Here is a 13,878-nt window from a genome sequence, read left to right as displayed (position 1 = left end):
AATTAAAAAGACTGACTGCAACTGTACAAGGTATTGGTGAGACCATAGTCATAGAGATGTACAGCACAGAAACAGATCCTTCAGTCCAACTCGTCCATGCTGACCAGATATCCTATCCTAATCTAGCCCCACCTGCCAGCACTTGGCCCATATTCCTCTTAAACCTTCATATTAATATACCCATCCAGATGTCTTTTAAATGCTGTAATTGTACCAGCTTCCTCTGGCAGCTCATTCCATACATGCACCACCCTCTACGTGAAAAAGTTGTCCCTTAGGTCCCTTTAATAACTTTCCCCTCTCACCCTCTAGTTCTGGACTCCCCACCCCAGGTGAAAAGAAAACTTTGTCTATTAATCCTATCCATGCCCCTCATGATTTTGTAAACCTCTATAAAGGTCACCCCTCAGCCTCCAACGCTCCAGGGAAAACAGCCCCAGTCTATTCAGCCTTTCCCTACAACTCAAACCCTCCAACCCTGGCAACACCCTTCCAAATTTCACAACGTCTTTCTGATAGGAAGGAGACTGGAATTGCAAGCAATATTCCAAAAAATGGCCAAACCAATGCCCTGTACAGCCGCAACATGATCTCCCAACTTCTATACTCAATACTTTGACCAATAAAGAACAGCATACCAAACGTCATAGAGTCATAGAGATGTACAGCATGGAAACAGACCCTTCGGTCCAACTCGTCCATGCCAACCAGATATCCCAACCCAATCTAGTCCCAACTGCCAGCACCGGCCCATATCCCTCCAAACCCTTCCTATTCATATACCCATCCAAATGCCTCTTAAATGTTGCCAGCCTCCGCCACATCCTCTGGCAGCTCATTCCATACACGTACCACCCTCTGCGTGGAAAAGTTGCCCCTGAGGTCTCTTTTATATCTTTCCCCTCTCACCCTAAACCTATGCCCTCTACTGGACTCCCCCGTCCCAGGGAAAAGACTTTGTCTATTTATCCTATCCATGCCCCTCATAATTTTGTAAACGGAAATAAAGGTCATCCCTCAGCCTTCGACGCTCCAGAGAAAATAGCCCAGCCTGTTCAGCCTCTCTCTATAGTTCAAATCCTCCAACCCTGGCAACATCCTTGTAAATCTTTTCTGAACCCTTTCAAGTTTCACAACATCTTTCCGATAGGAAGGAGACCAGAATTGCACGCAATATTCCAACAGTGGTCAAACGAATATCCTGTACAGCTGCAACATGATCTCCCAACTCCTGTACTCAAATTCCTGTCAGGGTGAAAGGGAAGTCTGGTAGGTATAGGGAATGCTGGATGACTAAAGAAATTGAAGGTTTGATTAAGAAAAAGAAGGAAGCATATGTCAGGTATAGACAGGACAGATTGAGTGAATCCTTAGAGTATAAAGAAAGTAGGAATATACTTAAGAGGGAAATCAGGAGGGCAAAATGGGGACATGAGATAGTTTTGGCAAATAGAATTAAAGAGAATCCAAAGGGTTTTTACAAATATATTAAGGATGAAAGGGTAGCTAGGGAGAGAATAGGGCCCCTCAAAGATGAGCAAGGCGGCCTTTGTGTGCAGCCACAGAAAATGGGGGAGATACTAAATGAATATTTTGCATCAGTATTTACTGTGGTAAAGGATATGGAAGATATAGACTGTAGGGAAATAGATGGTGACACCTTGCAAGATGTCCAGATTACAGAGGCGGAAGTTCTGGATGTCTTGAAAAGGGTACAGGTGGATAAATCCCCAGGACCTGATCAGAACTCTGTGGGAAGCTAGAGAAGTGATTGCTGGGACTCTTGCTGAGATATTTGTATCATCGATAGTCACAGGTGAGGTGCTGGAAGACTGGAGGTTGGCTAACATGGTGCCATTGTTTAAGAAGGGCGGTAAGACAAGCCAGAGAACTACCGACCGGTGAGCCTGACCTCAGTGGTGGGCAAGTTGTTGGAGGGAATCCTGAGGGACAGGATGTACATATATTTGAAAAGACAAGGTCTGATTCAGAATAGTCAACATGGCTTTGTGCGTGGGAAATCATGTCTCACAAACTTGATTGAGTTTTTTGAAGAAGTAACAAAGAAGATTGATGAGGGCAGAGCAGTAGATGTGAACCAAATAGACTTCAGTAAGGCATTCGACAAGGTTCGCCAGGGGAGACTGATTAGCACACATGGAATGCAGGGAGAACTAGCCATTTGGATACAGAACTGGCTCAAAGGTAGAAGACAGAGGGTGGTGGTGGAGGGATGTTTCTCAGACTGCAGGTCTGTGACCAGTGGAGTGCCACAAGGATTGGTGCTGGGTCCTCTACTTTTTATCATTTATATAAATGATTTGGATGCAAGCATAAGAGGTACAGTTAGTAGGTTTGCAGATGACACCAAAATTGGAGATGTAGTGGACAGCGAAGAGGGTTACCTCAGATTACAACAGGATCTGGACCAGATGGGCTAATGTGCCGAGAAGTGGCAGATGGAGTTTGATTCAGATAAATGCGAGGTGCTGCAATTTGGGAAAGCAAATCTTAGCAGGATTTATACACTCAGATTAGATTAGATTACTTACAGTGTGGAAACAGGCCCTTCGGCCCAACAAGTCCACACCGCCCCGCTGAAGCGTACTCACCTATACCCCTACATCTACATCAACCCCTTACCTAACACTACGGGCAATTTAGCATGGCCAATTCACCTGACCTGCACATCTTTGGACTGTGGGAGGAAACCGGAGGAAACCCACGCAGACACAGGGAGAACGTGCAAACTCCACACAGTCAGTCGCCTGAGGCGGGAATTGAACCTGGGTCTCCGGCGCTGTGAGGCAGCAGTGCTAACCACTGTGCCACCGTGCTGCCCACTTAATGGTAAGGTCCTAGGGAGTTTTGCTGAACAGAGACCTTGGAGTACAGGTTCATAGCTCCTTGAAAGTGGAGTCGCAGGCAGATAGGATAGTGAAGGAGGCATTTGGTATGCTTTCCTTTATTGGTCAGAGTATTGAGTACAGGAGTTGGGAGGTCATGTTGTGGCTGTACAGGACATTGGTTAGGCCACTGTTGGAATATTGTGTGCAATTCTGGTCTCCTTCCTATCGGAAAGATGTTGTGAAACTTGAAAGGGTTCAGAAAAGATTTACAAGGATGTTGCCAGGGTTGGAGGATCTGAGCTACAGGGGGAGGCTGAACAGGCTAGGGCTGTTTTCCCTGGAGCGTTGGAAGCTGAGTGGTGACCTTATAGAGGTTTACAAAATTATGAGGGGCATGGATAGGATAAATAGACAAAGTCTTTTCCCTGGGGTCGGGGAGTCTAGAACTAGAGGGTATAGGTTTAGGGTGAGAGGGGAAAGATATAAAAGAGACCTAACAGGCAACTTTTTCATGCAGAGGGTGGTACGTGTATGGAATGAGCTGCCAGGGGATGTGGTGGAGGCTGGTACAATTACAACATTTAAGAGGCATTTGGATGGGTATATGAATCGGAAGGGTTTGGAGGGATATGGGCCGGGTGCTGGCAGTTGGGACTAGATTGGGTTGGGATATCTGGTCGGTATGGATGGGTTGGACTGAAGGGTCTGTTTCCATGCTGTACATCTCTATGACTCTGACCAATATAGGAAAGCATAGCAAACGCCTTCTTCACTATCCTATCTACTTGCAACTCCAGTCTCAAGGAGCTATGAACCTGCACTCCAAGGTCTCTTTGTTCAGCAACACTCCCTAGGACCTTACCATTAAGTGTATAAGTCCTGCTAAGATTTGCTTTCCCAAAATGCAGCACCTCACATTTATCTAAAATAAACTCCATCTATCACTCCTCAGCCCATTGGCCCATCTGTTCAAGATCCCATTGTAATCTGAGGTAACCTTCTTCACTATCCACTACACCTCCAATTTTGGTGTCATCTGCAAATTTACTAACTATACCTCTTATGTTCACATTCAAATCATTTATATAAATGACAAAAGCAGTGCAAACAGCACCGATCCTTGTAATACATCACTGGTCACAGGCCTCCAGTCTGAAAAGCAACCCTGCCACACCACCCTCTGTCTTATACCTTTGAGCCAGTTCTGAATCCAAATGGCTAGTTCTCCTTGTGTGCCATGAGATCTAATCTTGCTAATCAGTCTCCCATGGGGAACCTTCTCGAATGCCTTACTGAAGTTCATTTTGATCACGTCCACAGCTCTGCCCTCAATCCTCTTTGTTATTTCTTCAAAAAAACTCAATCAAGTTCGTGAGACATGATTTCTCATGCACAAAGTCATGCTGACTATACCTGTGACCAGTTTTGTTCCCCTTCATTAAGGAAAGATATTATTTAATTGGAAGCTCTGTCTTGTGATTTGGTGGCATATCAGGCTAGCAATGTTTGGATTGAAACATTTTAATCTTCATCTTCTGCTCTGTTTGGTGTCTTGGTCTCTTCAGGTGGTTTTCTCAGTAGACAATGGCTCTGCTCTTGACCACCCCGTCCAATAGGAACCTCTACCATCACCCAGCTGGAAAAAGAGTTGCCAACTTTCCTTTGTGTAACGTTTCAGTTTCCTAAGAGGATTGCGTGCAAGGTAGTTCCTGGCTGGTGGTAGGGCGAAGCTGAGTTTTTAATGTGGTGCCCTATGTCTTGTTTGCTGAAATGTTCCAGCAACAGCAGGAATTCCAGCTTTCCTGCTACATGACGGCATGAGAAGGACAGCAAACAGATGAAGAGCTGAGGTTAGCTTGAGAAATGCCCCTGAGACCCATGGTGAGACAATCCCCAAAAACAATCCACTTAATAATGGGCAATTTTAGTCTATAGTTTTAACAAATTGTGTTATATAAGGTTTTCTTTGACTGTTTAAGGATTTTCTTAGTTTAAATGTATGTTTGGGACGTGCTATTATGTGTAACATATGGCATTGTTTAAATACATCCACCGTTATTCTTGAACCAGTAAGCAGCAAGTAAATGCACTGTCGCACTGGTTTTAAATGAGAATCAGCATAACAAAGCCCCAGACTATAACATCAGTCAGCAAGGGATTAATACACCAATCCCCTTGTTTTCAGTTCATCACCAGCATTTCTTACTTTTATTTAGACTCCAGTTCAAAACCCATAAAACTACATTTACAAGGCTCTTTAAAATGACTAGTCAATTTTACAGCTACCTCTAGTTAAGATAAACTGTAATTTGACCTTTAAAACTAGACTTAAAAGTTCGACTGTGGATTTATAAACAGTACAAGATCAATCATGTCAGATCCTGACAGCAATTAAACTCAAAGGACAACCTCCTCGGTGGGATTTCTCTGTAATACATTCCATTTAAAGAAAGTTTAGAAAGTAAATTACTTGTTTTGCTTGACACCGGATTTATCTTCTAAGTATATTTTCCGGGAGCTGAAAATGTGTTGCTGGAAAAGCGCAGCAGGTCAGGCAACATCCAAGGAACAGGAGAATCGACGTTTCGGGCATAAGCCCTTCTTATGCCCGAAACGTCGATTCTCCTGTTCCTTGGATGCTGCCTGACCTGCTGCACTTTTCCAGCAACACATTTTCAGCTCTGATCTCCAGCATCTGCAGTCCTCACTTTCTCCTGGTATATTTTCCTGGACTCTTGATATCCTAAATAAAGCCTCCCCTAGACTGCCCACTTGCCAATGGCTCAGCAAATTTATAAGGCAATGATAAGCAGGAAATTTCTGGACTTGAATCCAGGACTTTGCTGAATCAGCATTGGCTAACCATTGGCACCACTGCTTTTGGGTCACTGAGGGGGGAATAATCAGTTGGGGGTTACCACTGAAAGTTGCTGTTAATCACTGCAAGTGAGGTTGTATGAATATCTGACAGAACACCTGTTGGATGATCAAGCTTAATGTCATTCACTGCTAAGGCTCTGTTGGCCTTTTCAGCAATGGACTGCAGAAATCCCAATACTTCTAGAACTGAATATCAATGAGCAGTCACTGTTTGCAAGTTTAAAACAGCCATAAAGGATTGAGGGAGAAATATATGGATAAAGTGAAAGTCCATTCCAAATGAAGCATAAGATCAGTAACGATGAATCATATCGTTTAGTAATGTAGATAAGAATTTTGTTTCAAGATAAGCTTATCTAAATGGTTGGAAAATCATTTAATACAAAGGCAGACCGAAATTTTCATTACTGCTTTTATATCCACTCTTTAAATAAATGAACTCTTGTCATACTCAACTATCAACATAATCCGTCACGTTAGATGAAAGGTGTGCGGTTTGTAGGTCTTTCTTTTAGAATTTAGACTTCAAACTAGTTAATAAATCAGTCTTTCAGGAACCATGATTTTAAACCAATATGTATCAGGGAGCAGGTGAAGTTCAGGATGCCTGGAGTTTAAATGGATTTTGTTCATATTTTGGGGGTACATGACAGGAGACAGAGAACATTAAAGTGATTAGCTGGTGGAATTGAGGATCAACATGCTTTATTTAAAAAAAAAGAACATTGATAAGCTTCTGGGTTCAGTTCAAAGAAACCGAAATAAAAATTGCTGGAAAAGCTCAGCAAGTCTAGCAGCGTCTGCAGAGAGAACTCAGAGTTAATGTTTCAGGTCCAATGACCCTTCCTCCAAACTCTCAGTTCAAAGGAGACCTGACTGTGATTAGATACAAGTATAATCTTTCCCAGGAAAGAACATTGTTCTGAGCTGTTAAGGGAATAAATTATGTCAGTTAAAAAAAAAGAGTGTAGTTTGTGAAAGCTCCATACCAGTGGGTTTCTGGCTAGAATTCTGCAATAAACTGAGAAAGTCATACAGCTGAGATCTTGAAATGATAAAGTGAAATGTTCTCACAGCTCATAGCACAGGAACTGATATGAAGCAATTAATTCAATTGGTCAATTTGTTAGGGAAGGAAAATTTCTCCAGAATTTAATTAATTATAAAGTGATAATGATAGGAAGTAGATGGATTTTGTTTTGCTGTGATTTTTCATGCTGTTATACTTCAACAGATTTATTTTATTTCTTATTGCTTTTGTGTATTATTCTGGGTGTTTTATTAAAATCAAATCTGCAGCCTTGTAGGCTTATGCCTCAGTGAAAACCCAACATTAAATATGATCCATCAAGCCAGATTTCATTCAGGGATCTGACTTGAGAATAGTAACATCCGCTGGAATCATAATGTATACCGTGTTCAACAATGATACAAATGGTTTATCCAGGAGATAAAAAAAATGCAACCAAATTAATGAAGTTTCAATAATATAAAAAAAACTGCAGAGGCTGGACATCTGAAACAAGGATACAACTTGCTGGAGAAACTCAGCAGGTCTAGCAGCATCTGTGGGGAGAAAGCAGAGTTTGGTGACTCTGATGAAGCCATAAGAGTTTCATTGGACTTTGAATGTTAACTCTTATCTCTCTATGGATGCTGCCAGATCTGCTTAGTTTCACCAGTAAGTTGGGTTTTTGTTAATTAAATTTCTACTCTGCGACTGAGAAATGTAATGCCTAGTTCAATTAGTTTACAGCTTACAGAGCGGTCCATCCAGCCCTAGCGCTATAATTGGTGCTCTTCTCCTAGTAACTCTGCATAACCATCCCTTTCAGATAATAATCCAATTCCCTCTTGAATGTTTTGATTGAAGCTGCCTCTGTCACATTCTCATGCAGCACTGTGGCTCAGTATTTAGCATTACTGCCTCACAGTGGCGGGGACCCGGGTTTAATCCAGCCTCGGGCGATTGCCTGTGGAATTTGCACATCCTCCCCGTGTCTGCAGAGGTTTCCTCCAGGTGCTCCGGTTTTGTCCAACAAAGATGCGCAGGTTAGGCAGAGTGGCCATGATAAATTGCCCCCAGTGTCCAGGGAAGTGCAGACTAGGTGGCTCAGCATTGGGAAAATGCAGGGTTACAAGGGCAGAATAGGGGGTGGGGGTGAGTCTGTTTGGGATGCTCTTTGGAGGGTCAGTGTGGATTTGATAGGTCGAAAGGTCTGCCTCCACACTGTTGGGATTTTAATGATTCTATGAAACTAATTCTTAACAGCTTGTTTCCTAAAAAGGTTTCACCACATTTCTCCATTGTTTAATTTGCCAATTACCTCTCGCGCTTCTGTGAGCTGAAAGAGGTTTTCCCTGTCTGATTTGTTTAAATCTCTCATGATTTAATAATTAAGGAATGATATTCCTACAGAATGTAGGATTTGAGGATGAAATTCAAAGTGTCTGTAATCAGGGCTGTACATCTGTAGTGCTGCTAATAATTAGGGAATTATATTCCAAATGTAGGAAGCAATCACATTATAAATATTTCATGCAGTTGGTAATTAGGAGCTCATAGTCCAAGTGGAATTCATAATTAGGAGGTGCAATCCCAAATGCATTTACTAACTTGAAGATGAAATCCCAAGGGCATTAGTAATGAAGATATTAAGTTTCTCTGCAGCTACTGGTCAGTGGTCAATATTCCTCGTACAGTTACTGATTAGGGAATGACAAATTTTTGTTAGAGTTACCAATTAAAGGTATAACTTTTCTAGTCAGTGTGGTAACTAATGGATAATATTTCTGGTGCAAGTGCTAATTAGAATCTAATAATCCTAAAGCAATGAGGAATTAGGGAATAATATTTCTCATGCATTTAATTTGAGGGTCAAACTGCTAATGTAGTTCGTGATTATGGATAAGGAAAATTGCAAAGCTGTCTTAAATACATGTTGTTTTACAGACTCTACACCAATAAAATCATCCAGATAATGTAGAAAAAGAAAGACGGAATTGAAGGGTGTAAACTTCAATAGAAGGGCCCTGTTCCAACCATCTTTTTAATCTTCCATTCTATTTGTCACAACTAAACAGCATAACTGGGCATGGGTCTCATTCAACACATCAACATTTCTTAGTAAAACATTAATTAGAACAAGCAATTAGTAAAGATAAGAATTTCTGATCAGGAATAGCTGGATAAGTTGAACTATTTGCTGGAGAAGATTTATTATTCTTCCTCTTGATCCCAAGTTATTTATTTAATGATAGACTGGTATCATGCAGCGCCAGTATTTTACAGTATTGGGGATTGTCACTGGGTGTAGGCGGGATTGATGAGATGAGGTTATATGCAAGTTCAACTGAAATCTCTGACACAAACGGGTGATTCCAAAGACGACATAAAGAACTGGTTGTTCCCCAGAACCATTGAAGAAACAAGAGCTCACAACGCTATACAATCAACACCAGTGGCCCGCAAGTTCAGCAGAAGTTAATTACTTAAGACTGCCTTTGCAAATACAGTAACGTAGCCCTAAACATTTCTACCCCTTGGCAACCTCACCTACTGATATGGGGTTTGCTTGTTCCAAAATGCTGATAACGCTCTAGCTCACCAGTTACTCCGAACACTGACTCCACTAGAGCATAAGACATAGGAGCAGAAGTAGGCCATTCAGTCCATCAAGCCTGTTCTGCCATTCTTTGAGATCATGGCAAATCTGATGATCCTTGGCTCATTACTCTGAGATACGTCCTCTGGTCCTGGACTCTCCCACAAGGGGAAACAATGTTTCCGCACCTACCCTGTCACATATCTCCTGAGAAACTTATATGTTTTAATTAAGGATGCCTCTCATTCTTCTAAATTCCAGTGAGTACAGGACCAACCTACTCGACTCCTCTTACCGGAACGAGGAGAAATTTCTTCAGAGAATTGAGAGACTGGGCAGTTCTTCGCCACAGAAAGCGATTCCAGCCAAAACATTGAAATGTTTTCAAGGAGTTAAGGTATGGTTCTCTAGGCTAAAGGAACCAAAGAGTATGGGGAGAAGGTGTGAACTGGATACGGGGTTGGATGATCAGCCATGATGGAAGGCTCAATGAAAAATTTAAACGACCAGGGCAGAAATTAAACACTGGGCCCTAGAATATTACTTGTGTTTCTGGATTAATAGTCTAACAATAATATCACTATATCAATGCAGGAGAAACAAAAGAGAGATTTTACTATTGAAAAATTGGTGATCAGATCCACCTCCTGCTCTTTTTGATTTTCCACCCTTCCCACGGACAGCCAGGGAGAACTGAGCCCATCAGCCAGCAAGATGCCAGGTTTGACACCTCATCTGTAATGAGCTAGCTGACCTCACTGTTGGGTGGTGGTAAAGTGGCTTCACATTAGCCTCAATATAGTTTCAGTAGAGAGTAAAAGGGTAGTCAGCTTTTCCACTACAAATAGATATTGAACTTTAGAGTCAAACAGCACAGAAATCCCAGACGCTTCGGTTCACCATGTCTATGCCAACCAACAAACACCAAACCACAATTTGTCTGCACTTGGTCCATAGCCTACTCTGCTCCGGCATTTTAAGTACTCTTCCAGATGTTTCTTAAATGTTGCGAGAGTAACTGTCTCCTCTCAGACACTGCATTCCATTAGTTTACCATCCTCTGGGTTAAAAAAAATTCCTCATATCTCCTCCAAACCACTTGTTCCTCACCTTAAACCTGTGCCTTCTGGTCTTAGACAAGTCAGCTATGGGGAAAAAGATTCTCATGATCTGCCCAGTCTAGCTTCTCATAGTTTTGTGTACCTGATTCAGATCCCCACTCAGCCATCTCTGCTTTCAGAAAAACAAACTCAGCCTATCCAGTCTCCCCTCATAACTGAGGTCCTTCCATCTCAGGCAACATCCTGGTGAATCTCCTCTGCATCCTCCTCAGTGCAACCAGGTCCTTCTGGTAACATGTGCAGTTGTAGTCATAGAGTCACCACGCGTACAGCACAGAAACAGACCCTTCGGATCAACTCATCCATGCCGACCAGATATCTTAAATTAATCTAGTGCCATTTGCCAGCATTTGGACCATATCCCTCTAAACACTTCCTATTCATATACCCATTCAGATGCCTTTTAAATGTTGTAATTGTACCAGCCTCCACTACTTCCTCTGGCAGCACATTCCATACACACATCACCCTTTGCATGGAAGGTGCCTCTTGGGTCCATTTTAAATCTTTCTCCTCTCACCTTAAACTAATCCTGTTCAAATTTTATCGGTTTCTATGAGATTCCCCCCATTCTTTTACATTCTATTGAATGTAAGCCCCAAAGCCAATCCAATCTCCCCTCAGACGTCACTGCTGCCATCCCAGGAATCAGTCTGGGAGCCTGCTGTCTCAGACTGGCTGACTTCCCCCAGTTGCGCTGTTTAACCCCCGGAGAATCATATAGTACAGGACAGGCCCTTCAGCCCATCAAGTCTGCCTCGCCCTGTTAGAAATTTGTAGGTTTCCACAAAATCCCAAACTCCCCCCGCCATCACCCCCCCCCCCCCCCCAATCACCTCAAACTCTGGCAAATAGAGTCCGAACTGATCCAGTCACCAGGAACAGTGTTCATCAACAGTGCAATCTTGATTATTTAACGGGGAGAGTGCCGCGTTAAACCCCTCCAGCTGGAAGCGAGCACACACCAACACCCCCCCTCTGTCTTCCCCCCCATCTCCCCTCCCCACACCCTCACCCTCCCTGTCTCACACCCTGCCCCCATCCCCATTGCCCCAACACTATGTTTCCCTTTCCCCCCCATCACTCACCCATGCCACCTTCTTAAACTTGACTGCCTGCAAGGCCTCTGTGAGACCACCTGAGGAACCATCCCCAAACTGGCCAGAAGAGGGCAGTAGCAGTGGTGGACAGGGAGGCCCACTCCCTTACCGGAGGGTGGGGGTGGTCCAAAAGGTGGGGCTAGTCCTGGGGAAGGTGGGGGTCCAAGCAGGGCAGGTCATCCTGGGGGGCCCCCTAGGCAGAGCTGGTGGCCCAGGCACTGCACTGTATCTCTCCCTATTCCATCTCTGCCCACACTAATATTTTATAAAGTTAAAACAAAAAACTTCCTTGCTCCTATATTCTGTCCCCAGCAAATGATGGCTAGATGTCTCCTTCACCACTCTGCCTATCCGTGCTGAGGGATATGTGGACTTGCACTCCCTCCAGATCTACCATGCATTGTATACAGCCTTCCTTTATTAGGCATTCCAAAATACATGACCTTGCACTTCTCAGGATTAAATTCCACCTGCCATTCTTGAAGAGTATCACTGGACCCAAAACATTTACTCTGTTTCCTCTCAACAGGTACTGTCGGACCTACTGAGTTTCTCCAGCAACTGCTGGTTTTGTTCCGTCTGTTAGCAACTGATCAATATTAGATGGTAGCCTGAGAACAGGCCCTTCACTTTCGTGTCTTCTGCAAACTTACTAATTAATACTTTCTACATTCACATCCAAGTCATTAAATGTACGTAACAAACATCGTAGGTCCCAGCACCAATCCTTGTGATGCACCAAAGGTGGGAGAAAATGAGGACTGCAGATGCTGGAGATCAGACAGCTGGAAAAGCACAGCAGGTCAGGCAGCATCTGAGGAGCAGGAGTATCAATTCTCCTGCTCCTTGGGTGCTGCCTGACCTGCTGCACTTTTCCAGCACCACCCTCTCGGTACAAATGGTAACAAGTTTTCAGTTATAAAAACAACACTGCAACGTCACACTTCGCCTCTTATTTGTATGTCAATTTCAGATCTAGTTTGTCAACTTGGATTTTCAACCAGCCTTCCATGTGGGACCTTGCCAAAGGCCAAAGTGTAAACCACAACAACAGAACCACCTTCATCAATACGTTTTGTCACATTTTCAAAAAACTCAATTCAATTAATCAGACTCCCTCATTAGGATGGCATGGTGGCTCAGTGGTTAATACTGCTGCCTCACAGCACCATAGACCCAGGTTTGATTCCACCCTCGGGCAACTGCCTGTGTGGAGTTTGCACATTCTTCCTGTGTCTATGTGGGTTTCCTCTCAGTTCAAAAATGTGCAGGTTAGGTGGATTGGCCAAGCTGAATTGCCGATAGTGTCCACGCATGTGCAGACTGGGTGGATTAGCTGTGGGAAATGGGGCGGTTTTGGGTGTGTGCTCTTCAGAGGGTCAGTGTGGATTCGATGGGCCGAATGGCTTGCTTCCACACTGAGAATTCTATAATTTTAACAAATGCGCGCTGATTATCCCTGCCTTTCCAAGTTTCAATTGATCCTCGTCTCAGAATTTTTCCCAATAATTTCCCCACCACTGATGCCAGACGGATTGGTCTGTAATTACCTGGCCTATCCCTGCTACCTTTCTTGAACAAAGGAAGCACATTAGCTCTAGCTGCTGTCTATTAAATATCTTTAAAATGTTGTTAGCTGAATAATGTTTTCTCTTGATTATTAGTTGACAGGTTACTATTTTGTTCGGAATTGTCTGTCTGTTTTGTCACACTCACCTCCACACCATCATATTCTTCATCAAAGAGTCTGAAGTATTCAGGGAGTCCCAACTGAGCCAGCCACTTGGAAATGGGAAGATGCTTCATCATCAATAAATGAAGTTCTACTCACATCCGCTCCAGAACCTGTTACAAAAACGGGCAGAGACTTGCAATACAACCCAAGCAAGAAAGTGAAACTATATTCTGTGATATGAAAATGAAAGACATTACCTTGTGCAGCTTTTCAATCTTATCTATATTGTAAATACTTAGTTTTAGCACTCCCAAGGTTTTGGTTTGTTTAAGTTATACTTAAAGCTCTGATCTGATCACCACCTGCAGGCATGAATTGCAAGGGTATGAATATACAAAAATAGTAAAGGTATTCAACATCATTAGGGCTGGCTTGGCTGTCTGTCTGAAGTGCCTTGCTCCATTTTTCACTTATCCCCTGTTTTGTACCCCACTGGAGTTAATACAGATTTCTTTATTTCAAAGGACGGGCTAAACCTCACTACCAGAGAAGTGAAGGTTACTGTTGGCCACATTTAGTGCCTGTGTAAGCCATTTGCTAAAACATTAGACAGGGAGGGACTGGTTACTGATACATTTGGACTAATAC

At 43.1% G+C, this 13,878-nt stretch overlaps 1 protein-coding gene across 2 annotated transcripts in view; it reads right to left on the bottom strand.

Annotated features, from left to right (window-relative positions):
• bcar3 (BCAR3 adaptor protein, NSP family member) overlaps nucleotides 1-13,878 on the bottom strand; it is a 184,146-nt gene that overhangs the window by 152,601 nt on the left and 17,667 nt on the right. The window contains exon 2 of one of the 2 annotated variants that reach the window (XM_072574641.1): nucleotides 13,272-13,400. In XM_072574641.1, coding sequence (XP_072430742.1) covers nucleotides 13,272-13,364 — 93 coding nt within the window. In that variant the 5' untranslated portion in view covers nucleotides 13,365-13,400. Of the gene's footprint in view, nucleotides 1-13,271; nucleotides 13,401-13,878 lie in introns of those variants that run through there. The other variant, XM_072574644.1, reaches the window with a different exon arrangement.

Source organism: Chiloscyllium punctatum, chromosome 7 (genome assembly GCF_047496795.1).
Source record: "Chiloscyllium punctatum isolate Juve2018m chromosome 7, sChiPun1.3, whole genome shotgun sequence".
NCBI classification, from domain to species: Eukaryota; Metazoa; Chordata; class Chondrichthyes; order Orectolobiformes; family Hemiscylliidae; genus Chiloscyllium; species Chiloscyllium punctatum.
Note: the sequence above shows the minus strand (reverse complement) of the source record. Positions and strands in the feature narration are given on the sequence as shown.